The 27,478-nt window shown below is 38.2% G+C and overlaps 1 protein-coding gene across 1 annotated transcript in view; it reads right to left on the minus strand.

Annotated features, from left to right (window-relative positions):
• LOC131688080 (cuticle protein-like) overlaps positions 1 to 25,072 on the minus strand; it is a 116,492-nt gene extending 91,420 nt beyond the window's left edge. Inside the window, exons 1-4 of the mRNA XM_058972232.1 lie at positions 24,933 to 25,072; positions 24,571 to 24,651; positions 10,681 to 10,881; positions 10,300 to 10,617 (exon numbers count right to left, since the gene is read on the minus strand). Coding sequence (XP_058828215.1) covers positions 10,300 to 10,617; positions 10,681 to 10,881; positions 24,571 to 24,651; positions 24,933 to 24,947 — 615 coding nt within the window. The 5' untranslated portion in view covers positions 24,948 to 25,072. The remainder of the gene's footprint in view (positions 1 to 10,299; positions 10,618 to 10,680; positions 10,882 to 24,570; positions 24,652 to 24,932) is intronic.
• Positions 25,073 to 27,478: the final 2,406 nt, after the last annotated feature.

A 27,478-nucleotide genomic window follows, 5' to 3' on the forward strand; every position in this document is an offset into this window, starting at 1 on the left:
TCTACTTCTCCGTATGGCGACATGTATTTTGCGATTCGATCTGGGGGGGTACGTGGTGATAGGTCATGTATCTTTAAATCTACATAGTCTTTTTTTACATACACAGGAATCTTATTTCCAACATTATCACTTTCAGCCCCTTGCTTCAAGTTGTTCTGCAAAGCGAAACGTTCGGCTTGTGCTAACGTGTTGAATGATATGAGTACTACATTGCGAAGATGATGATACTGTAGATACATAACCTTCTTGAGCTTAAGCTGCATCTTCACCTTCAGCAGGTATTCCACTTCACGAAAACTCAATCTTATTGAACAGAATTTAAAGTCAACAACCCCTGTTCTGGGTCGGAGCAGGGATTTTTCGTATACTTTACTCATGATGGCAAGAATAAATTAAAAGATTCCTTTGTTCTCGAGACAATGCACACTAGATCGAGAGGTTGCTAGTTGTTGTTCACTTGGTTCGATTGTACGTCTGACTTGGGCAGAAGTAGAAAGTAGACTGAGTATGGCAACACTGTTCAGTGTAATTGGTGCTAGACTCCTTCAAACTTGGGTGTAATCAGTTAATCTCTTATTTTTTAACACTACACCGATGTAGTGCATAGAAAAAACGTTAACGTTAAAAATTCATTTTTCTTTGGCGATCGAAAGAACTATACTATTGTGTTCAGTGAATTATATTATTGAATAAAAATATTACACATAATAAATGCGGTCGTCTCTGTTATGCTACACTATGCCATGTTAATTGAAGTTTGACACCGTGTAAACTCACCGTGCACATTTTCCTTACTTTTTTCTCAACCAAATATTCAAATAGGAATCTTCGTTTCACGAGTAAGAAACTGTCACGCAAAAAAAAATCCGTGAACAAAAGTGGTGTGCTTGCCACCGGTAATAACTCGACGTAACTTAACCGATTTAAACCTTGTTTCGTTTTAAGAAAGAATATTTTTCGATTTAAAGATTTTGTAAATTAAAGACAGTTCTAACCAAAAGAAAAATACCCATATAAATACAATAAAAATTAGTTTATAAATTACTTTGAATTATTAATTTTTATACTCTAATATCAAAATTGGAGCTTACCTACAAGTTTCACTTTTCCTTGAAAAAAGCAACATGATTTTAATTATTTGATGAATAATACGATAAGGCATAAAAACACAGTTATTTCAAATATTTGACAAAACAATTTGGAATTAATTTTTAAATATATTTCGTTGTTCGCATTCAAATCTATAAAAACACAGTGAAATATGGCGCATTGAAATTTAAAATTCGTAGGGAAAAACCGCGTAAATCGTGTTACAACGTATTTCTTTTTCACGTCACTTTTATACACATATCGCAACATAGAATCGTTAGTTGAATGTTTTAACACAGCTGGCTTCTAAAGGGTTATCCGTTACCCACAACCCGTTCAAAATATCGTTTCATGCTGTTCACTTGTAAGTCGCCTAAATGCAGATAACCGTTCATTCTCCTGAAAGCTTAGTTTCTTCAATTGAACGAATGTTCGCTCACACGTTATGCTGCTCTGTCGAACAGTCGTTATGAATGGCACAATGATATTTTGATATCGAGAACGTGAAGTGTGATATGTACTACTCATGACCAACCATAACCATGCATTCCACTAGCTAGTCGTCGTCGAGAGAGTAGACGCTTTAAATAAAGAATTTAACGGAATTGATTCTAATTGGTGATGAAAATGAGGAATACGACTTATCTATTGGTGCCTGTCGTCAAGAACAGGAAGGATTAATACAACTCTTCAAATGCCTCAGCCATGTCCGATAACATAAAATTGCTACTTGTCACAGCCTTCTTAGCCAACTGAATAAAAATATCAGACGCAGATCTCTCAGAACGAATAATTTACTTCCTCTGGAAGAACAAATTATGGGTTCAACGAACCAATGTTAAGTTTGACCACAATATTCAACCGTTGTTACACGTCCTTTGAGGTTAAAGTGTCCCGTGTTTCCCTCGAACGTCTTTTAAGTGATATTATTAAAAGTTGATTTACAACCTTACTTATAAGCGACCGAAAATACAAACCGCAAGGACAGAACATTCTTTGTAAAATCCGTTTCAAATATATTAGAATATAAAAAACCGGATATAAACTTCAAGCATAAAAATCGGACTGGGACTTTCCTTTGTGAGAGTCGGATAAAAAAAACCTTCAGTATAAAACCGGAACAAATATATCCGATTCTTACAAAGTAGTTTTTGTCAGCCGACTTTTAACCTTGAACATCAAGATATACTGATGCTTCTACTTGCGATTCAATTATTTTTAACCGATTTTTATACTGGGGGTCATCCTTGCCGAGTTTTACGGGTGAGTGCTTTTTAAGCGATTCTTATGCTGAAGTATTTCGGTCCTATTTTTATACTTAAATTTTATTTCCTATTTTTATGTTCTAATATATTTGAAACAGGTTTTGCGAAGCATGTTCTATCCTTGCGACTTTTATTTTCGGTCGCTCATATATATAGTTAATTTTTTTAGCGTTTTGAGGTACTTAATTAATTGGAATCAAAGCTGTTCATATTAGCGATTTCACATATTCTAGAATTTTTATGTGTGTAAAAAACGTCATCTTTTGGCTATATTAATTTTAAAAAGAGTTGATCAGTTAAGAGTTTTAAACCAAAAGAGATAGCGCTTGGCAGTCTTCGACAAAGTTGTAGATGTGAGTATTTTTATAAATTTTGCAGAAAACATGTTCTTTCTGTCACTCGCAGTAATTGAGTTATGAGATGTTTTCTATGATGAACTACTTCAATTCTATTTTTTTTCGCTTATATCTTTTTTGTTTATGATTTTTCGTGTGAACAATGTTCGAAGGTATTTTTTATCATTACAAAACACACAACTTTTTCGAAGATACTAGGTAGCTGTGAATGCTGTGTACAGACTTATGGCTGATTTTGATTTTATTTTACCCTGTTTTCGAACCCGTGTAACTTTACTATCGGCAAAAATTGTAATTATGCTATCAATTATTCTAATAGGATTGGGTTTCACCTACAAAGTGAAGTTAAAACCGTTTGTCCATAATCACCCGTTCAGAAGTTATACTCTGTTGAAAATTTTATGTAGGGCCGTTTTAAAGTCGAGCGTATAGTATAGTAATTGTGTGTTTTGTAATGATGAAAATACCTTCGAACATTGTTAACAAGAAAAATCATAAACAAAAAGTTATAAGCAAAAATAAGAATTGAAGGAGTTTATCATAGAAAACATCTCATAACTCAATTACTGCGAGTGACAGAAACAAGATGTCTTCTGCAAAATTTATAAAAATACCCACCTCTACAATTTTGTCGAAGACTGCCAAGCGCTATCTCTTTCGGTTCAAAAGTTAAATTTTCTATAGCCTACTATGATCAACTCTTTTCAAAATTAATATAGCCAGAAGATGACGCTTGTTACACACACAACCATTGTAGAATATGTGAAATCGCTAATGAATTAAGTAGCTCAAAACGCTGTTTTGAGCCACTGTGTACTGGAGCTGTAGAGCTAGGTTCTCGGAAGGGCTCACCATCAGAATCACTTACTACAATTGCAAACGAGACGGGAAATCTCACCAACTAAAACACTGCTTAAGGTCAATTGCAGCGGGCCGTGATTCTGCATGTGATGTACATTGTATAGTTCAGATATATGCGGGCGTAGGGGCTTCGCTATCCCGTGTATCATCGCGAAAGAATCGAGCGTTTATACGTTAACGTGTTCGATCACGTGTGCGTTTGTATCTGTCGTGTGGTAACGTGTATGTAACTTCTATTTTATACCCGTATATCTTTCGCATATTCGCGTGTGTTCTTGGATACACATTTAACCTAAACTGGCCTTTACAGACCAGATGACAACTTTGGTTGGTGAATGAAAAAGCACCAACTTGAAATGAAGCCGTACGGATTAGTTATGAACATCCCGCCAAAAGTGAAAGTAAATGATTAAGGGAGACTTTGAATTTGAATCATAGTTGGGTTTGATTCAACTGAAAGTTGGCATTTGAAAATGAAACTTTGCAACACTGACCGGGATGCTACCAAGTTTGCGCGATCGAGAGCGTAGGTGTGCGAGAGACTTAGGCGTTCATATGTTAACGTGTTTGTCGCGTCTGATAGCTTGTAAAAATTCGATTTTATAATCGTGTGGCCATTCGCCTATTCGCTTGTTTTTAGAAAAATCTGATGCTTAATTTGCAATGTACGATCCATATGCTAGAAAAGTGAGTCATATCACTAGAGTTCCCGGTCATGTCGCCATGGAACGTGTTGTCTAGTGAATATGAGCATTACTTTTTTTATTTGTCCAACTGAATGAGTGAGTCGAATCTACTAGGATCGAGGATAGAGACTTTCGGACGTGAACGAGACCGCTTTGTAGCTTTATGGGTGCTCAAACATTCATTTTATTGCCGGGGTGTTGGTTTAGTGTTGGCGAGATCGCTGGCGTAAATTTGAATATATGATTGCAATTGCATGTTTGCGTTTGTGACCAAGTTTGTGCTATCGCGAAGGCTACGAGCATTTGTACGTTTGGAATGAGAGAGATTGAGAGTGTATATGAGAGTTATATAGTATATGTAGTATATGCAAAGCGTATAAATTGATTGATATTAGTTTTAGTACACACTATAACTACGATTTTTTTTCCATTTTTTATTTATTTTTATTTTTCTTACATATCTAATAGTATACTGCATAATATGGAAAAATTAGGAGTATGTCGAAAATCGCCAAAGAATTTTTGCATGGATGCAAAATTCTGATATTTTAAGTGGTTTTTAAACATTTTTCATTATATATCCAGCAACATAGCTTTCTAGTGATGATGACTGTATTAAATAAGACCTTTTTAAACATTTCATTCTAAATTTGAATGATAAAAATGTTACATTATGCGGCAAGATCCGACAAAGTTACTGAAGCCGTATTCCAAGCTAATCAAAACACATTTAAACTTATCCGATCTAGTCCTATCCACAAATTCCAAAAGATGTGAAAATATTGCAATTTCAACTAATTTAAGGTACTATGTTTAGAATACGCGCATACGCATCCCTTCCCTTCTCTCTTTCCACTGATCATCTGTTTATGCAACCGGAAAACAAACGTTTTCACAAAGATCACCTCGAAATTATTAATATTCGTAAAGATATAGATAACTGACCTCTGCACTGGTACGTGGATAGATGCCAACTTGTTCCAAAACTAGTTTTTGTCTATTTTTAGTTCAGATTACGGCATAATAACAGCAATAGCAGCAATAAATAATTTTTGCCAGGATTCGATTCCAATAACTTCTCTGTGCGACGGCAGTATGATATTGTTGTGCTGGAAGAGGTTTTCAGTGTAGGTCTCGTAGTCCATCGAAAATAGCCAATATTTTCGCTTTTATCGAAGACTCCATATCAAGAAGACTGATATCTCTTTCCTTCCCCCATACAAACGAGAAGCGACAGAGGTTACAGCGCCTCTATTGGAAGAAGGGAGGAAGCTTTATGTAAAAATGTATATGTGTGTGTGCATCACTATGGAAAGTACCACCTTTACCCGCAAGTGGCGTTGCTGTTACTGTCTCCGGATTCTGGACAGAGTTGCCAGTCTTCTTGATATGGAGTCTTCGCTTTTATCGAATTCAGCGCCCGGATGAAGTCAAAGTCTGTTGCCAGACTGTTAAAAATTCGCTGGAGTCCGGTAACAGCACTCTGGCAACCGCAGTTGGTTCTCCTGAACGGAACTCGCAGAAGAGAGTTATTACGTAAAGCTCGAACGCGGGCTTGAAGATCCAAACGTCCGAGTATTCTAGGGCAATCTACTCTGGCAGAGAGTAAGTCCGACACGAACAGGGCTCGAGAGCAGTCACTCCGAATGTTGAGTGTATGGAGATGTATTAACTGGCATCGGTTTTCATAGCTCGGCAGTTCGAATCGGTTTCGCCATGGGAGATGTCGAAGGGCGAAGCGTATGAACCGGCGTTGGACAGCCTCGATTCTGTCAATCCCGTTCTGCTAGTACGGATTCCAAACAGCAGAACAATATTCTAACGTTGAGCGGACCAACGCGCAGTAAAACGATTTAGGACAGTTTTTCGCTATTCGGAAGATGAACCCAAGCTGTCTTGATGTCTTATCTACGATGTATGAAGTATATGATTTCAATGTTAGTGCCGAATCCATAATGACTCCGAGATCCTTGATGTGAGAGTGTCTTGGAATGCTTGGTAGTTAAACTTAGTTGGATGTCATTTCCGCGTGAACGTAACGATTGAGCATTTACTTGGGTTTAAAACCATTCTGTTTAGATCACACTACGTACTTAAGTTGGCCAGTTTCCTCTGAAGAAGAGCGGCATCGGTTCTATCTAGCATTTGTCAAAAATTTTCATGTCGTCGGCGAAAGAAAGGCGGGGTTCTTGTGATGTGGTATTGACGTCATTAAAGTAGAGCAAAAATATTACTTGACCAAGATGGCTTCCTTGTGGGATGCCAGATGTAGCGAAGAATAGTGCAGATAGACAGTCCTTAATGCTGATTTGGAGTTGCCTTCCATCGAGGTAGGAACGAAACCAGCGCAGAAGTTGTCCATGAATACCGAGTTTGTTCAGCTTCGCTAATGCGATACCATGGTTGATTTTGTCGAAGGCCGTAGATTGATCCATGTAAATCGCATCGGCTTGCAATCCCTCAGCGAATCAATCGAGTACATATAATGTGAACGAGAGCAGGTTGGTCGTTGTTGATCGTTTAGGCACAAAACCGTGTTGGTCTTCTGTAATGTAGTGTTTGCAGTGAAAGAAAATAGGGTAAAAAACAATCAGCTCGAATAGTTTCGATATGACACTTAAACACGAGATTCCCCGATAGTTGTCACTGTTCGATTTGTTTCCTTTTTTATGAACTGGAAACATGTGTGCTGCTTTCCAGCAGGGAGGACGGATCAGGTTCAGCTATGTTGCCGTTTTGAGCGTGTAGCCAAGATCCTTTTGTCAATCCAACGAACAATATCGGAACGGCTCATGGTCGCTTGGTCGGCTGTGGTAGGGGATTCGAGGCATCCCGAATCAACTGCGTCGCGCTCCAGAATATGACGATCGTCGTCGGCGAGAGAAAAGGTTGACATCTGATCACAAGATGTCGGAACAAAAGTCAAAATACTGGAAGCGAAAAATTCATCAGAGCTTTAAGTGTTCGGATCAGATGTATACTTGCCATTTGTAGCGGGTTGGAAGACCCTTTCACCCATCACACACACAGGACCGGGACGACTGATGATCGCTGGCTGCAATTGCTCGGCTGTAGCGGGAGGATCGAGGTATCCATAGTACCAACTGCGTTTCGTCCCAGTATGCGATCGGCATCGACACTCCTTCACAATGGCGGTGTAGCTTGTATAGTTGATTGGCCGGGTTGCATTAGAGCTTCTTCTGGAGAGGAAGAAAAATCAGTCGGCGGGTTCCAAACGTTCTGGATATGGCTGTCCTCGAATTTCCTGAACAGTATGCCTTGCGGCCATGTATTAGGGTTAAGAGCTGCATCACGATACTTTGGGTGAACTCCAACTTTGAAGGATGTGAAGTTCAAAGTACTGACGTCTTTTTTATCAAGCGCAATAACCTTTATCTCCTCGTTACAATTTAGTCCTTCTTTGGACATTTTTTTTCAATAGAATCCTTGATAACGCTGGGATGAAAGCGAGAAAGATACAGCCAGAGCAACGGCGCGGGAGGTGGAACCGTAACAATGTTACTATTAGCGACTAGCTTTCGACCGCCAACAAGAATATTGCTTGGATCAGGGCCATCCTTGCGACGACGTTTCTGGGGTGAACGAGAGGTAGCAGAGTTTGGCCGAACTGGAGTAGCCGTTCAAACCTTTCTAGCGAGGCGCAAAATTTGCTGGTTATTTTTGAATAACTCGGCCTTTAGTTCGGCACAGACGTCATCTGTTTTCCCAGCGATGGCAGTGATTATACATCCAAGCGAAGAAATGGTGTCGTGAAAGCGAGCGAACTTCATCAGCTTGACACATTCATTGCACACCCAAAATAAATTTGGGTTTTCCGCAAGTTTTTTTCAAAAACGGCTTATTAAGTTGTTTCCCACATTCACTCGATAAAGTCGTCGTCGGATTTGACGGTTTTCGCGCAGTGATCGCATACACTTGCCATAATGTGTGCCGATCTGAGAATGCGAACAATGAAATATAGATGGTGCTGCGTTCGGTGGAAAGTTTTGGTGGTTAAGGCTCAAGTTACCTCAAGGCTTGGTAGTATGCGTAAGAAAAATTGTGTTCAGCTTTGCCACCGGATTATCCATTTAAACCTTTTCAAAACTCTAAAAGAAGAATATCAGTCGATTTATTAGATCATCAGGATTCAATTCATGCAAAATACCTGCTGGAAAAACCATCGGCTTAGCTGGATGGTGATTTTGAAAAAGTGGCTGTGATTTTTTATCACACTACCACACCGAGCTGGGGTACGCACCACAACTGCGCAATGAAAAAACCACAGCCACTTTTTCAAAAGCACCATCCAGCTAAGCCGATGGTTTTTCCAGCAGGTATTTTGCATGAATTGAATCGTGATGATCTAATAAATCGACTGATATTCTTCTTTTAGAGTTTTAAAAAGGTTTAAATGGATAATCCGGTGGCAAAGCTGAACACAAATTTTCCTACCCACACTACCAAGCGTTCAATTCTAACACATGCTTAAAAAAGGTAACTTGAACCTTAAGTCACAGAAGCTCGATTGCGTTCTTCGCTGCTTTTTTCGCAACACAAATCCACACAGAAGACACTTTTACACTGTATTAACAACGGTAAACACAAAAATTCTGCAATAATAACGGTAAACACAAAACTATAGGTCGATTACTATGATAAAAACTTCACAAATCTCATCAAAAATTAAAAATAGTTGGAGCGATTGATGCAAACCAGGTAACTGGCATCCCTATCTCTACATATAGAGTTTGACAATAGGTGACATCGCTTTTCCACCGATCGATGGGGGTCAGTTTGACAACGTCAAAATCGCTTAAAATGTCATCAACAAACAATAGTAGCAGTAAACAAAAGAAAACAATGAACACTTTAACTGATTTGATGTAAACTAAAGTGCTCCTCGCTCGTATTTAAAATTAATTTCGTTCATTTTGTTACAAGCAAAGTTCTTATGTAGGCTACGAAAATATGACGTCACGTCACCCTCTTTACGCAAACAACTAATCGGTAAAAATACACTAATCTCGCACACTGTTTATGATGAATTTCATACCCGTAAGCTCGACTTCCAAAGCATATCAATGTTTACATAGCTACACACTTTTCACTTGGCCATGTGTTCATAAACCTAATTTTCACTTCATTTTCGGACCTTAACATTTTGGAAACGAAGAGTTTAACCCGCAAAAAGGAGTAAACAAACGAAAGATGACAGTCAAACGTACAGCACACTGTGATGAGCACATTAAAACCATCACAGATGCGTACCTACAACGCAAATGTAGTGAATACCAAGCTTTCGGACATATTCAGTAGTGCAAAGAAAACAGTTCATTACATATTGAATTAAATCACTATATTTAAATTAATATCATCATCGGCGTTCAGCTCTGTACAAATCGTTCTCCCGGTCGCTTTTGGTCAAGGAGTCGCTCAGAAATCAGAAGAAACAAACAAACATCTAATTGGAAGTACACATGAGTATTGTTCTTATAGTCAGGTGTGTAAGCCGCCACTCAAATTATTCAGTACGGGAAATCTTGCATTATAAAAAATAAAATCGATTCCATGTACCCGACATCACCCCCGCCGACTCGACGGGGAAGGTTCCGAGACGTTCCAACACAACGGGAAGTCAACTTCCGTTCGGTCCAGACGCCGGCGCGCTCGGGGACATGGAATCGGCTAACTAATTACTACATATCGCGATTAAATTAAAATTAAATCACGTTTTATCAGAACCGGTGGCAGCGCTAGTGTGTCGTCTTCTCGCATTATTTACAGATATGCAATTCCAATGGGCGCTTCCTCTCGTCAATGGCGTTTGTTTACGTGGCGTTAGTCGCGGCAGCGATGGTTGCTATTTGGCGGTAGGGGAGGAATTTTGTGCAATGCGAGGGAGTCTTGGAAGGGTTGGTTGGTAGGTTTTGGATAGAGACGAAGGAAGGTGAAAATAAATAATGAGCAGCAGTGCTAAAATTGGTAAGGAATTCCACCGACAAATAGCAACATCGAGGTCCTTGGTTGGTTTCAGATTTAGTGGTAGTATGGGGCAGCATATCCGTGATAGGCAGCTGGGGCGTAGGCGTGTCCGTAGACTGATCCGTGGGCACTGTACACGGAGGGAGCATGCGCAGCATACACGGAGGGAACATGTGTGGCATAGGCTGAAGCAGAATGCGCGTCGTACACCGATGGACCATGAGCGTAAGCAACCGGAGCGGCAGCAACAGTCTTAACGATGGCTGGGGCAGCATGAGCGACGACAGCTGGGGCGGCATGGGCAACAACAGCTGGGGCGGCATGGGCAACGACGGCATGGGCAGCATGAGCTGTATGGACAACTGGGGCATGCACCTGTAATCATAATCAGTTAGAAACAAACATTCACTGGGATGCTAAAGTAATCGTAGAACTTACGGAATGGCCAGACTTGGTAACGACAGCGTTGAATCCGTTCACATCATCGGCGGTGTAGTCGACGGTACGCACGGAACCATCGGGCTCAACCAGCGAGTACTGTCCCTTGACGACATCTCCATCGCGGCTCTCGACCTGAGATTTCACATCTCCGGTCAGACCGTCATGGACACCGTATTTGAAGGTGTACTGTGGGTGGGACTGCGGAGAGAAAACACGGAAAGAAGGAAGCGTAATTAATGCAATTGAAAGTGATTGTGAAGGGGCAAGATATTATGTATTCCGTTACGGGTGGTGGCTATGGACTTGACCTTTAAATTGTGACTTCTGGTTCAGTATTGAACTGGTGTTTAGTTTTCAGGGGGTGAGTCAAATTAGATTTAAGAGTCACATTGCACCATATTATCTTGGTTAAGTTAATTTATTTTTTGCGAGAAGGAAATTCGTGCATACCTTCTTCTAAGAGCAATTGTATTATTTAAGTGGATAGATTGCCATGAAAAAATCTATCATCATTTGTTCGGGTCTCAGATCCCGTGTGTGTGTTGATTTTGAATTCACCATATCTATTAAAATTAGAATTACTTCAAATTCATATATTTTCTATATTTATTTAAATACAAACAAAAACGAATAAATAAATATTTTAAATAATATCGATGAGCTATTCATACAGAAGTAATTTGATCTCATTCATCTCAAACCATCCGAGGACCCCTCGAGTGGAATTCAAAGCATATCATAAATTGTTATACCCTTCCCTGCCTCACCATACTGATGGCGCTAACTAAAAAAATCCGTGATAAATTACGGTCACGGCAAATTTGATCGAGCCTCCAAAGTCGGGCACGGAAAGATCGAAATCAGCAAAATCGGCAGTCAGATGATTTTGTCTTATTACTCGATTAAATATAATATTAAAAATTATTGTATGTATCTATTTCCATTGAAATCTCCGCAATTTGAAACAAGTTGGATGATCTGAATTTTATGTGTACATACTCAAAAATATAAAAATATAAATTTTACTATCTGTTTTTGTTATATAGTATTATCTCGACTTTATCGCGGTTGACATATAATCAAGAAAGAATAAAATTTAGGCGTTATTTATATATCTAAAGAATTCAGATTTCTGAAACCTTGGAATTTATTTGTTTTATATCTGTGCGGTAACTAAGTTTCTGATTGTGGTATTCTATTATATTTTAATTTACCGATTTTTTATGTTTGCCGTATCGGTTTGAATCTTCAGTCCTTTTGGAATCTTTCAATTTTGTAATGTTTGGGTCTGTGGAACTACGAATCTTATTTTAAAATTAGTATGATTTTTTTGTGTTTCGAATTTAGCTCATCAGTAGCTATCACCAACTGGGTGTTTAGTTAGACGCTGTATCAAAACTAGTACCCAAACAAGCACTAGTTACGAATCTTTTGGTCTTTTGTACTTTGGTTCTGTAGATTTTTAGATTATTGAATCTTTGTCCATTTGGCTCTATGAATTTTCGAGTCTTTGAATATAGGATACTTTTTAGCTTTTAATTTTTACAAATAAATAATATATATTTGGATAAGTGGATATTTAAATCTTTGAATCTGCTGATGAATATTCTGCATCTGCAGGTAGTAGGCTCTTTGGATCTATGGATTTTTGGATACTGTAGTCTATTTACCTTTGAATATTTGATTATTTGGGTCAGCTGCATTTTTCGATTTTTGGATCTATGGATCTTTTTCTGTTTGGGTCTTCAAGAATATTTGGATCTCTTTGAATACTCGGTCTGTTAGATCTTTAAACTTTGGCATCTTTGGATCTTTAAATGTTTTGATCCTTAAATAGTTGACCAAATTGATTAATGAATTATTGGATCGCATTCTTTAGGATCTTAGACCTAAAAAGACCTAATCTTCTTTAAAACTAAATTTTTACATCTTGGGGTTTTTGGACCTTTTTGGTAGGTATGTTTTTCGATCGTTGGATGCTTGTATCCCTGGATCTTCGCATCTTTTGAATGTTTTTATCTTTGCAATTCTAGGTGTGTGGCTCTCTGGATCGTAAATTTTTTTGGATCTTTTGATCTTTTAAATTTTAGATCTTTGCACTATTGGATCTTTGAGTCTTTGGATTGTTGGCTTTTTTTTGGCTTTGGATCTATTTAGATGTTTGGATTTCGGATTTATGTATCTTTGAATCTGCTGATCTTTGGATCTGCGGATCTCTGACCAGTTATCGTTTGATGGAATACTATGAACAGGAAATATAATATTGTACCTAATTATCTTGGTAAATTTGTTATTTTTTATATTTGCGAGAAGGCCTGTGGATCATTGGATCTGCGGATTTTTGGATCTGGGATCTGGGCATCTTTACAGCCGCGGATCTTTCGATCAGCCTATCTTTAGATCTGCCGATCTTTGGATCTGCAAATTATTATTTCTGCTGATATTTGGATCTGCGGATCTCTGGATCTGCGGATTTTTAGATCTGCGGGTCTTTGGAGCGATGGATCTTTCGATCTGCCTATCTTTGGATCGGCCGATCTTTGAATCTGCGGATTTTTAGTTCTGCTGATATTTGGATCTGCGGATGTTTGGATCTGCGGATGTTTGGATCTGCAGATCTCTGGATCTTCGGATCTCTAAATCTGCGGATCTTTGGAGCAGTGGATCTTTTGATCTGCCTATCTTTAGATTTGCCGATCTTTGGATCTGCGGATTTTTAGTTCTGCTGATACTTGGATCTGCGGATCTTTGGATCTGCGCAGCTTTGGAACAGCGGATCTTTGGAGCAGCGGATCTTTCGATGTCCGCATTTTTGAAGCAGCAGATCTTTCGATCTGCCTATCTTTAGATCTATGGATCCTTGGATCTTCGGACCTTTTGATCTGTGGATCTTTGCAACTGCGGATCTTTGCATCTGCGGATCATTGCATTTGCGGATCTTTGCATCTGCTGATCTTTGGAGCAGCGGATCTTTAGATCTGCGGACATTTGGATCTGCCGATCTTCTGATCTGCCGATCTTTGGATCTGCGGATCTTTAGTTCCGCTTATATTTGGATCTACGGATCTTTGGATTTTTATATCTGTGGATCTTTGCATCTGCGGATCTACGGATGTGTGGATCTGTGGATTTGTGAAATTAAGAATCAGCGTATCTATGGATCTACAGATCTGCGGTTCTTTGGATCTGCGCATCTTTGGAGCAGCGGATCTTTGGAGTAGCAGATCTTTCGATGTGCGCATCTTGGAAGCAGCAGATCTTTCTATCTACCTATCTTTAGATCTGTGGATCCTTGGATCTGCGGATCTTTGGATTCGCGGATCGTTGAATCTGTAGATCTGCGGCTCTTTGCATCGGCGGATTTTTGGTTCTGTGGATCTCTGTATCCGCGGGTCTTTGAATCTGTGGATTTTGGGATCTGCGGATCTTTGGATATGCTGAGCTTTAGATCTGCGGATCTTTGCATCTGCGGATCTTTAGATCTGTGGATAAGGGGATTTGCGAATCTGCGGATCTTTGGATCTACAGATCTTTGCATCTGCGGATAAGGAGATTTGCGAATCTGCGGAACTGTGGATCTGCGGATTTGCGAATTTACGGATTTGCGGATCTGCGAAATCTGCGGATCTGAGGGTCATCGGATTTTTGAATCTGTGAGGGTTCAGATCTTTGGGTCTTTGGATCTTGGGTCTTGTTAATCTTTACAAATAAGAGCTAAGCAGTTTCGAATCCAATAATTTTTGAATAGATTCTTATTTGGATACTTGAATTGTTGCATTTAATTAGTCAAATCTTGGATATTTGATTTTATGCAGAATTTTATGATCTTGAGATCTTTAGGTTATTCGAATGATGAAGAGTTCAATTGGTTTTATTCGTTTAAATTTGAGATTAATGCATGTTTAGATCTTTGGCTACTCCCGCGGTTGTACCTTTGGGTCTTCGGATAATTACATCCATCAGTTTCCGCATATCTCTGGATTGGTTGTTGGATCTCTGTTTTGGAGATGTTTGGATATTTTATCGCCGCAATTTTGCATCGTTGGATCTTGGTTTTCTTTCATTTTTTTCAAAAATCTCTATTTTTTATCGAAATCTCGAATGTTTTTATCGAAATCCCAATTAACCAATCGATAAAATCAGAAACTTAAAGATCTATTAAAATTTCTGGCAACTAAAACTCAAAATAAGGTACGCCTTTGCTCTTAACGATATAAATGTATAGTGATTCAACTGCATAACGTTATAGTCGGGATAATACTGAAATTCGTTTCTTGATTTTTCAGGATCTGAAACCATTACTCCATGGTTACATAATATCACAAATAACAGAGGTTTAGGCTCGATCCGAAATGTGTGTGTGTTTTTAGTACACTTTGCATCTATATTCAATGACTCGAACGTGATAAGTCACGTGTTGACTCTGAACAACACTTGAAACAAAAAATATCAGACTTAATTAGTTTAATCAGCATTAGTTCAATGTTGTCTTTTTGCTAACATCTTTTGGCATGCGGGGAGGTGAAAAACCTACAACTGAAGTTGAAAGAGTCAAACATTTGCCAAAGTCCAAAAAAGTCCATTTTCGCCAAAAAATGTTTTTTCGCAATTACATAATGCATTTTAAAGACAATTGGCATCAAAACGTGCCTTTTAAAGACATTTGGCATCAGTAGGTGGTCAAAGCGACTAACATTCTTCAACCCGTAACTCCGGTACTGGAACTCCGATCGACAAGGTTGTAAACACCAAAGCAGCCAAAATTTGTTCAGTAATTTATTTTTGGCAATTTACACAGTTAAATGATACTTTTACGTAGATTTTAGCCATTGGTTTAAAACAACATCGAAGAACGAAAATTTGCCGTTAAATTTCATCGCGGAATATATTGCTGTTCATAATGTTCCTATTTGAAAAATTTCAGATCGATCCAATGCTTGGAAGTCAGATAGTCAGTTGTCGGACGGTTCGGTTTAACACAATAACATTTCTGCAACCATACAACTCATGAGAACCTGAGTCGCTTCTAATTATGTCGGATAAAAATTTTTCCCCGATTTTATCAACTTCCCTGTTCCATCAATCAACATTTTTCGGTTGGTGCATAAAAACGAGTCATTACTGAATAAAATTCGGAATATTATTTTAAAGCGTCTTTCCGTGGCGGTTTCTTGAGAATGATTAATTGATTACTGTCGGTGTCGCTGTTGTGGCAGTCAACATTGCTGTTATGAAATCGTTAAAATGCCAGAGTGTGACCTGCACAAGCTATCGCTGCAGGCGCTGAGGTATTTTTTTTTGGTTTCCTTTTTTCTGACGTTGATTTGTGATCAACTATTTTATCTGAGACAAAATTATGACTTTGACTAATGTCAGCCAATTTGTATTACTTCCTGCATCTAGTTTCTACGCAGTAGATTCTTCTTTTTAACCTAGTCGAAGATAGATAGTTAATTTAATAATGGTCTCTGCTACAGTTCTATAGAATCCAACACCGAGAAATAGAAAGTCTCCAACCGGATTGAATTGTAAATCAAGAGGTTCACCACTTCACTCCTCTTTAAATCGTCTATGCATACCAAGCATAGACAGGCTTAATAGAGGGTCAAACAGAATGCTCCGTCACTGACGGAGCGTTAAAGTCTGTCAAATCATGTGTCATTTATTGTGACTATCAAAGCGATAGTCACAATAAATGACACATGATTTGACAGACACCAAAGCGATCAAATGTGAAGCTTTTCAAATTAAATCCGACGCAGTTTCAGTGACGAAGCATTCTGCTTAACCCTATATAAATAGGGTACCTACACTGAATGAGACGTGGGAAAAATGCAAATAGAGATGTCCCCCGCGAAGCGTCGTCGTCGTCACAGATTCTAGCAAGTAGTCAATTAGTTATAGAGAAAACAATCCACTGAAGGCGACAACACATTACTGGTGAGTTTATGCGATGCACTGGCTCGCGCGTTGCTAATTAGAACCAAATGCAGTTGGATGTGATTTGCTTCGAAAATGGAATTTCTCAATGCGAAGATTATAATCTGGGAGAAGGCTGAAAACCGGTCGTCGAGGGGAAATGTAATAGCGAACGATCGCGAGTGCCCTGTCGCGTAGGTATTTGTGTGAAATGCGATCAAGGTTATTGCGTTTTCACAGCACTGGTAACGGAGGGTTGCGCGCGCCTCGCTGCAGCATTGACCTCCAGAAAGGTGCGGATTAACAAGAGAATGCGGACTGGATCGTGGTCGCACACATCTCAGGTTGCGATCATAAGGAAGCTGCCGGTTGATGTGGGATTATTAATAATATTTATTAATGCCTGCCTACTTTCAGTGATGGTAGTGGGTGTGTTGTGATCGGGGTGGAGTGATTTTTTGCAAATTTCAATCAAACCATTGCCTAAATCACTATTAATCATGCTTAAATGTTTGATCAACGATATCCGATCTCGTGTACCATTTCCTTATTTCGTTTTCAAAGCGCGAATGTTTTAATGAGCTTAAGGCCATTCTTTCCAACGATAGTTTCGACTCGAATGTCTGGGAGCTTCAGTGGCTGAATCGACTGTTGTATTTTTAGAAGCTGAAAATACTATTAAGTAATGGCCGGTCAGTGTGTTTTCGTTGACCACATGAATAAGTTTTTAGGTAAAGCCAAGAAATGTGATCCGATGCTAGGTAGTTTCGGATTAAACTCGAACCCCGAATGAATTTGGACAAAGCCCAAAACTAGATAAATATATTTGTTTTAGGTTAATGGAAAATGTTATTCTTCGGAAAGTGCTAATGAGTATTGTCGTATTTAACATCTTCATTTCGCCATTTTTGCAACGTCCAATAGAAACTATTGTCGAAAGAATCTCTGATGAAATATGTTTTACATTTGATCATTTTCAGCAAATGTCAGAGTATTGAATTTCTCAGATGTTGCTCTTATCAACGATCAATTAAGAAAAGTGTCCTGGTCATAAAAACACTCATTTCTGTCCTTCTCGTGGAGGAGTGAAAATTTTGCATCGTTTTTAAAGTTCGCCAACTAGCTTAGTCGATCTTCATGAATTTAACTTGAATTTGTGGCAGCTAAAAAGTCTTCGTCGAAAAAAAGCGGATGTTTCCACAGATTATCACATCAATCACGAATGACATATTCTACCCGAGTCGGGTTAAACACATTCGGGAAAAGTTTCAAAAATAAATATCTCTAAGCTCGATTTCGCGAGCTTAGTCACATGTACCATGTCATGTCATCTGGCAGCTTACCACTTAACCACGAAATGATTGACTGAGAGGGATCTGGAGAGTCCTAGTCCAATCTCCGAACAAGAGAAGTGATTTTCAGAGCTCAATCAAATGGTTTCTGTATAGCATCTATCTTCACGGTGGTACAGATACTTTTACTGCATTTGAGTTCTTGAGAGTGAATCAGAAGTAACGTTTTCAAAAAAATATAGCATAGAACGTTTTCATAATTGTTCAAAGATTTGTGGAATTTACTACCAATCAGGGGTTTCATTGTGTAGAAGAATCGCGTGCTCTGATTATGACAATTAGGTAAAGACGGTTTCAGAATGCTTTAATGGAACTAAAATATTCTAACAACGAACGGAAATGAGTGTAAAAATCCATGGAATGTTCGAACGAATAAAATGTCGCAATTTGCGCTGATTCTTCTAATCTGGCAGGCAGTTTGTAAATGCGCAGAAACGGTTTAACTTCAATTTTTTTTCTATCTGATATCTTGCCACTCATGCTAACACAATTTTATGTTATATTATATTTAATTAAAACTATTTTCAAGATTGTCCTGGCCTGGCAATTCAGTTGAAGCATTCTTGTTGATCAATAGGATCAAAATGTATGTTTCAATGTTTTTTTTTGAAGGGAAACTGCCCAAAATTTAATCTATTAAAGAAAACTACCCAGAAATTGTTCACAAATCATAAGAAAATCAACATCACATTAACACTGATTACTGATATCTTCTAATACATGTAAAATTTGTTAAATGTATCATTGATGACATCATCAAAATTACTAGGAGCTATAAATACGATTAAGCTCAACAATTTCAACATCACTTGCTTCTAACAACATGGAAGAGAATTCATCGGACTTACTTCCCCTTTTCCAAAGAGTTAGTTTCTGTGATGATTTTGGTTACATTCGTCACTTCTTTAAATGAATATATTGACACAAATCGGCTCAGTAATTGAATTGTTTATTGAATAAAAATAATTCGCGCTAATTTTCTCTTCCACAATTACCATAAAGATTAAAGAGATGTTCAACTACTTGAACAAAACTCTTATGTCTGTTTAATAATAGGTGTGATTTGCCAGAATTTGTAAAACAGATTTAATTAAAGCTGTTGCACCAAACGCATCAAAGTCCTGCGGATAACAAAGACGTAAATATTTCTCGAAAATGAGAGAATCAGATCGAAATTCCGAAAGCACTCGAGTTGAGTGTGCAGGAAAGATAGAAACAATGGCTTTGAGACAATTTCAATTGATTGATTCTTTAATCTCTCTTTTCTCCGCGATTTCTGATCATCTGTTTCTTTTAATTCTGTAACGAACAAAAATAGAACGAAAGGCAACCCCATAAACATGAAACCGATATAACATTCCCAACGTATTAACTTATATATGCAACCAGTAACAACGTTTTAGTCGCTCTGATTGCCTATTGAGATCTGTTCGCTGTATCGTCACGTCATTTTCTAAATAACATAGACTTTAATTGGGAACCATAGAACGCGACTGAAATGTTGCTGCTGGTTGCAACATTGGGTTCATTATGATCCGTGACGAATGAAAAAAAAACTTTTAAAGTCACGTAAATAAAAATAAAGTAAAAACAAGTTCATTATGATTGAATGACTAATATGTGATTTATCAGCAATTGACATCCGTTGGAAAGTAAGTACAAAATCACGACAGTTAGTGCGTTTCTGCATTTAAGCAAAATTAATAATATATGAGTTTATTTAACTCGCTGGTGAATGAACTCGATACTCACCAAAACCGCTGTTTTACCATTTTTTGCTTTGTTTACTTCTACATGTTTTTCTTGCTTATTGTTCGATTGTTGAAAACATCACGGTTAGCTAAACGGAGCTATGCGTCTTTTTTATATTTCCATGATATAAGCAATAAAAATGATAAAACTAGTTTTAATGGTTGTCTGGCAGAGCTCGTACGAGCGACTAACCATTGCGCGTGGAGAACTATTTACTAGGCGGAAAAATATTTTATTAATTTTTTCTTAGCCAACAGCGCCTTGGAGGTCGTTCATTTCTATCTGATACACTTCCGGGCCATCATCGTGGTTACTGCCTTCATGTTTGCGAACATCTGATTTCATCGTTGTTTCTTGCCCTTACAGGGCACGACTCTAAACTTTTTCAATGGTGGGGTTGACTGTTGAATTGATGATACTTGGCGCAGCTTTTGCCGTCAATATTACTCTGAACAGCTGCCACCAATTTGGTAATCTGCTTCATCAAATCAAAAAATATGTCACTGCAAATACCGGTGATCACTATATGATACCTAATCATCGGTGAAACCATATGCCGGAGATACGAGCTCATTAAGTAAGGTTTCATAAAAGTTGTGACAGCACACCTCCTTAAGGGCATCCGCAGACGCTCAGTTTTCTTATCCCTACTTATTTTAAGAGGGGAGTCTGGTGTAAATTGCTGAATCTGAAGGTAATTTTGTTTTACGATTTTGAAGGCATGGCTACAATGGACCACGTGCGTAACATTAGGGTTTATTAATACTCATTATGTACGAAAAATAAAATCAGTAACGCAGAGCCACACATAAGAGCGTTCCAAGAGTAGACGTCCAATCATTTTCACATTAAAGATCGCCGCGGACAAAAAAATAGAACAAATTGAATTTCGGAAAATTGGGTCATAAAAACCAAAAAATGCCATATTTTTAAGAAAATTCTCTCCTTTTGCTTCAAAATAATGAGGAGAATTGGTTTATTCAGTTTTCCGTGGTTCATCGACTGGCGACACAGAATACGCATTCTCGTGGAAATCCAGGTCAATCCGTTGAATGCTTGTTGACGTATCGTGTTCGCCAATTTAAAAAAAAATGCGGTTTTGAGAAAAACGCTATTAAAATTGCCGATCGATTGAAATCTGTGGGTGTGACAGCAAATACGCATGAGGAATGTATGACTGTTTAACACAAAAGAATGTCTGTGGGGCCACCGACATTGAGCGAAACTGTTCAAGGGGTTTAGCACCAACAATTTAGCGAATAAAAATAGATCTATTTTTTACCCACTATACCAGACGCCACCCATAGCAATGAGCATAGTGGTCGGTTGCTTACGATCGGTTGCTAAGCATGGCGTGTATCCAGTTCGTGATATTTAAAGGTACTCCATGACCTGGTGCTCTTTTCGCTATGGATTTTAAGGGCCCATTTGATTGATGATTCAGTTGTCACAATTCTACAAAGAGCAAGCAAAAATTTGCAATAGTTTTACTGTGAGAATTTTTCAAATATTGCATTTTGGTAAGGGGACCTATTGGAAATTCAAACTCTTATAAAAACTAGTGGAGCCTTATGTAAATTCCATGTTTTCACAGACACTTTTAGACTTTTCGAGTAGTAGTAGTCCACAAAATGTCTGAGTGTGTTTCAAAATTCTTCGTAGGCCTTCAGCGTATGGAAATCTGGTGTACTCGTTTTTTTGACTAAATCCAACCACCTGTTTCGCCGCATTCCTGTAAAGACAAATATCCCATCTTGGCTTCGATGTATGAAAAAGTAATTTAATGATTAAAATCACCAAATTGTGCGTTTGATTTCATTGTACCATTATTTCACAAACAATAACGTTTACGAAACGAATATTCTAGATCCTATATTCCTGGACAAAATTATGGCTAATAAAAATATAAAACGAATTAAGTACAAAAATTAAGTACAAAAATTTGTGTTTACGATCACAAGCAATAACAGAAAGTTAAAAAATTATTGAAGCATCTGGATTATAGAAATGCCACAAATAAATTAAAAGCTTCGCAAAGTTCTCTGACTTTCACTTCGTGACGCTAATGGTTGATATACGACATAGAACTACCATCCCTCATCGACGTGTTCAAGTTGGTCGTTTTTTCCTCAATTTCAATCGAAATCGTTTCAAGCTTTCATAAGTGTACTGCTTTACAATGAACAAACAATCGTGAGTTTTATTTTTTTCAGTAAAAATTGAGTGATTTCTGTCCTCCTGTAAAATACTGGAAACAGCGATTATATGACTTTGAATATTCGCCCTCCATTACTTATCGTTGTGACATGAAAATCTTTCGATTTCGAACGTAGCTTATTTTATCTACCAGCCTCGCTGAGAATGAGGCCATTTGTGCGGAGGCTTTTCCAATCACTTCGCTCAGGGGATCGAAGGAAATATCTGTATGCTTTACGAGCCAACTTACATGTGTCTGACCTTCGTCTTCTACATAACTTTTTAAGTCGAAAAAGTTCGGAATTCCACCAAGAGGTTTCTTCTAGAAGTACGCATAACTCGAAGCGGACAAGCCTCTTGGCATGCTGCTACTATGATAGAGTTTGTTTTATCTACGACCGCACCAAAGCAACTTGGAGATTCAATCGTTTGAAACTACTCATGACACCTAGTCGCCAAGCGCTCTTCGTAGAGGTCTCAGTTCGTAGATTTGGGATTAAAGACGATATACTTATAATTAAATAACGACGGTTCGAGCTCGTTTGCCACCTCATGCTTGATACCGTCAGAGCAGAGGGTTACATCTAACACCTCTACACTACCAGATCACGCGAATGTTAGACGAAATCCTACATTGAGTATATGCAGATTTGTACTGCTTAAGTATTCCATCAATACAGTGCCTTGCCAATTGAGCAGCCCCAAATTATGTAGTGGGCATTTCTATTACTGCTACTTATAAGTGGAAACCCATTTATGTGACACGTTTATGTTCTATAAACTAAGGAATAATTTATAATGTATTTTATAACGAAATTCGAAACTGAAAATATTATTTCTTTATATATCAACAATGTGAAATAACTGGTAAAGTTTATGAATATTGAAGGTACAGTAAAATGGAATTTATCAGAAATTCAATCTGAGCTACATTCCGGCAATGGAAAACACCGGTTTAGGCCAAAAAATAGGAAGGCCTGAAAAAGATTTTTGCAATCAAAGCAATCCTAACATATTTTTGAAAAAGAACCAGAAACTACTAAGCAGAGTTATAAAAATTCAAACAGCATTGAATAAAAATCCATTATTCATACGTGTCTTCAACATTCAGTATATCTACCGAAAGAATCAATCGAAGCAACCGGGCTTTCATTCAATGCAAGTTTTCATTTATTTCCGATTATTGTACGAAACTAGCGGAAACAACCAACCAAACGGCCCAAAGTAGGCGTTGGCACTATGTTAGCGATAGTAATTGATGTTTTAAATGTTTTCCAACTTTTGGATATATTTTCCTAGATATTTTTTGAAATGAATAGAATCGTATGATAACTAAATTCACATCGGGGGCACAAGCCAAAAACTCTCTATTCTTCAAAACTTTGTTACAGCATATGCTACCCCATTTAAATTGGCATTCAAGTCGGACTAAAATTTATTTCTAAAATTATATTTAATAACGCGCCAAAATGCGTTGAGTTCTCTCATCTTCTTAAACAAAACTTTTTGAGCGATTTGGTGAAATGACAACGGACATTTCCCCTACGTTATATAATAATAAAATATTATAAGCAGCACACGCATTAGAATTGAACGGATAACTTTACTTAAGAGTGTTAAGTGCCTTGGATGTCTTGTATATCTCGGACTCTCTTATTGCGTATGAACCAAAAAATAATAGCGCTGACGATTTCGCTGACGATACGAAACATGTCAATTATTCAAAAAGCGCTCTAGCAGTCGCCCAGAGTGTACCAGTTCAGTTCTTCAAGCTTTACTGGGTCTAACTTGAAAGTACACAAATACAAGTAAAAGCAGATATAACATCGTCGAATTAGAACTATCCCCATGGAAGCCAATGTAACTGTTTGAATGAGAACAAAATATCTCGGCCTTCCAGTGTTCAGTAGTAACGAAAACAACTCATCGTTGGATCAAAGAGAATAGTGAAAGAGACGAAGAGTGAAAATCAGTCAAAACGGCAACACTCCCTTTATGATGATTTCAACACTAGAATTTTGGCAACCGCTTCTACAGGCAGCACTTTAAATGACTCCTATTATATTTTGAAAACAAACCGTATGTCGATCGATGGATTTGTTTATCAAACGATGTGCATTTCGAAACAAAGAGATGAAATAATTCTAAAGCATATTTTTACTCATACATATACTCTAGAATGCACCTTACAATCACGATTGAACTAAATTCTGACGAAAATTCAAATTTCTTTTTTGATAGAAGTACAATACTTATCTCCTCCAACTCAGGCATGAGTAATGTTTATTTACATTGCACGATTGGTCTGCTCAATAAGGTATTTTTGGTTTCACACTATTCGTCTCTTTCCCTATTCTCTTTGCGTTGGATATGTTATTTACACAGTTAAAATTTTTAACAAGATGGCAAAGTTTCTGCTAAAATTAATGCATTCTAAGATATGCGTTGTTAAATTTAGAACGTTTCCCGTATAACTTTTCTGGATAAATTTTTATGTGATTTACAAAATGCAGAAATCGATTTTGATTTAAGCTCATCATGCAAGTATAACAAATTTTTCTAATAATATTAAAAATAATTATGACTCAAAATCATTCCGAAACACCTAACCGCACAAGTTCACTAAAGGTCAAGTGCTCCTCTTTCGATTTCAACAATAGGTACTCACGTAGTAATCTCCCTTGTATTCAGCGGCATACGGGACAACTCCGGCAGCGGCAACTCCTAGGACAGCCAGGCACACAACGGACTGTGACGAAGCGAATGATAAAGAAAAATAAATAAATTCGAGGCAAATTTCCTGCATAGTCTGTGTCCGAAACGGTCATTGGATACACTCAGAATTCCCCGAACACTTCAACTGAGCAGCTCCTTTCTATTTCTCAGAGGCTATCTCGATCACATTCCTTCCGAGAGCAATTGAAACTGTTCACTTGAAGGATCGAAATCCTGTCGCACCGACAACCGTCTCCTGACACACTACCAATTTATTCCCTTCTTTGCACACAAGTTCTTCCCGACGACACTCACTTTGATGAAGGCCATTTTTAGCGAATGATAGTTGCTAGAATCGGTTCTAACGTTTTGCAACAAATTCTGAACTGCGAATGATATCCGTTCGACTGTGGCCGGCCGTTTTTATACTAAACTCCACCCTGGACAGTAACTCTAAGATCGTCGTGAACGGTCGGCGCGATTCTCGTGTAGCCGCCCCGTATGTACGTACATACCTACAACATATTCCAATCTCTTCCACAGCCAATGCGACGATTGTGGCTTCTGTACGATGCCATGTGGAGCACCACACCCGCTCCGTCTCGCAAACAAATCCGCGACATCCACGTAGGGGCCACGCAGTACGCGCTCGAGTGGGTTCAACCCTTCCTCCTTTGGCGAAGGGGGTGATGAGGCGGCATTTTAATGCGTCACTAGTGCGACGATCGAGAAGTTTTACTCTCGTTTCAAAGACCATTACCGTGCGAGAAAAAAAAATGAATGAGAGATTGAGAGCGGAAAAGCGTTTATTACTTCGGCTTAGAATTTACTCAAGCGAGCACAAATCACACCGGGTGAGGTGAGGTGTTACAAATGCCAGACGGGGGTAGGTTTCGATCAAAAGCAAACATACGCGCGGATCAGTTGAAGTTGCGGCGTGTGTTGGAAAAGTGATCCGCATTCTCTTGAGCTGCTATCGCAACGGCGGCTAAACTAACCGGTAATACGATGTGGTGGCTCATGGTTCCGGTTCGGTTGCTGCTGTAAGTGAAATTCACACGTGGATTAGAAGATTTTTTATACCATCTCACCTCATCTAAGAAAGTTTAGTTTTTTAATTGGCCAACGAGGGTAAAGTAGCAAAGCAACACCGCCACCCAAAATTGTTGCATTAAACAATCAGCATACGTATTTACAGAAACTGTATTTCAAGATTTACGGGTGCGTTACAGTGAGCACAAAGTTGTTTAGTTCACCTTGATTTGGTGGTGCTGAAGCCCAAAATGGATCAAAGTTTATCTTTCCATTACATATGTAGCGCACAGGAGAAGTTGGGACTTTTATTGTGTTCCAAAATCGAGGTCTAAGTACATAAGCTCAACTATGAGTCAATTATTACATATTGTAATCTTAACGGTATCCATTTCATGAATGTGACGAGGTAAACTGATCCAGTTTCATACACAGTTGTTCGCACGTCTCTTACAAATCCTAACCATGGACAGACACGTTCAGAGTTCAATGACAAAATCATTGAGCCCATGATTAGTTTCCTAAATCTTTGTAATAGATTTCGTTATTATGGTTCTAATTTCGTACATTTTAAATTAATCCACCGGTTATATTTCTACACACTGTTCCATCAAACATACTCTAAACATTCAAATCGTAGCCATTTTGGTGCAAGGTTCCGGTAACGTTTTCCACAGCACTGTGGGATGGCTGATTTCGAAAATAACCATAGGTATTTTATTCAGTTCATTTAGCTCAGAGGTGCCAATTACAAATTGAAATTATTTTAATGATGAAATTGACGAAATTTTACAAACATCTTACAGCTAGGGATACATTTCGATACACAAGTGGTGATAATATAGTAAATTACAACTATTTTTATGACATACCGGCTTGAACCTTCGTTCGAACCGGTCACAAATCTTGATAGCTCCTGGGTTTACCTAGAGTTCTTCAACAGAAACAGTCTTTCTCAAGACTACCTATATTTTTTTTCGACAATTCTCAAGACTACCTACTTTTTCTACTCAATCAGTCTTTTTCAAGACTAAAACATTTTTCAAGAAAAATTCAGCCTAAAGAAATAATTAATTCTTCCAACATGCATGGGTCCTCCCAGAAAGGCCGTGTGCCAAAAATTAAATCTAAACGGAAAAGGGTATCTTCTCCACCCGAACATTCAATTTACTGCAGCAACTCATTCGATGTTTTATCCGAATGTGAAGCTGATGAAATTTCTAAATTTCCTCGCATTGCGCATAATGCCAATGAGAAGAAAACGCAATCACCTCCGCCTATAACAGTGATGATCTCCGACTTCAAAGCCTTTCGAACAGAGCTTTCGACGTTCCTTCTGGACGTACAAGTCTCTTTTCAGATTGGCCGAAGAGGAGAATGTCGAGTTACAGCGGAGGAATTGATTGGCCACAAGCGACTACTCCAGTATCTTACGGAGAAGTTATATAAATTTTATTCATATGATTTCAAGACAGATAAACCATTCAAGGCTGTCTTGAAAGGGCTACCACAAGGTCAAAGTTTGGATGAAATATCCAACGAATTGAAAAATTTACTTGGCTTTTTTTCCTTCACAAGTTATTCTTATGAAAAGAAAGGCTAGCGGCGAGAAAACGTCAGTACGCTCTGGAATTATCCATGAGCTTTATTTAATTCACTTTAATCGTAATGAGGTTAATAATTTAAGTATTTGAAAAAGCACATTTTATGTTCCACGTGCGAGTAAAATGGGAACATTATAGACGACATGGGGGCAGAATGCAAAATCTAACCCAGTGTCGTAGATGCCAAGGCTTTGGGCACGGCAAAAAAAATTGTCATTTGGATTC

Source organism: Topomyia yanbarensis, chromosome 3 (assembly GCF_030247195.1).
Source record: "Topomyia yanbarensis strain Yona2022 chromosome 3, ASM3024719v1, whole genome shotgun sequence".
Taxonomy (NCBI): Eukaryota; Metazoa; Arthropoda; class Insecta; order Diptera; family Culicidae; genus Topomyia; species Topomyia yanbarensis.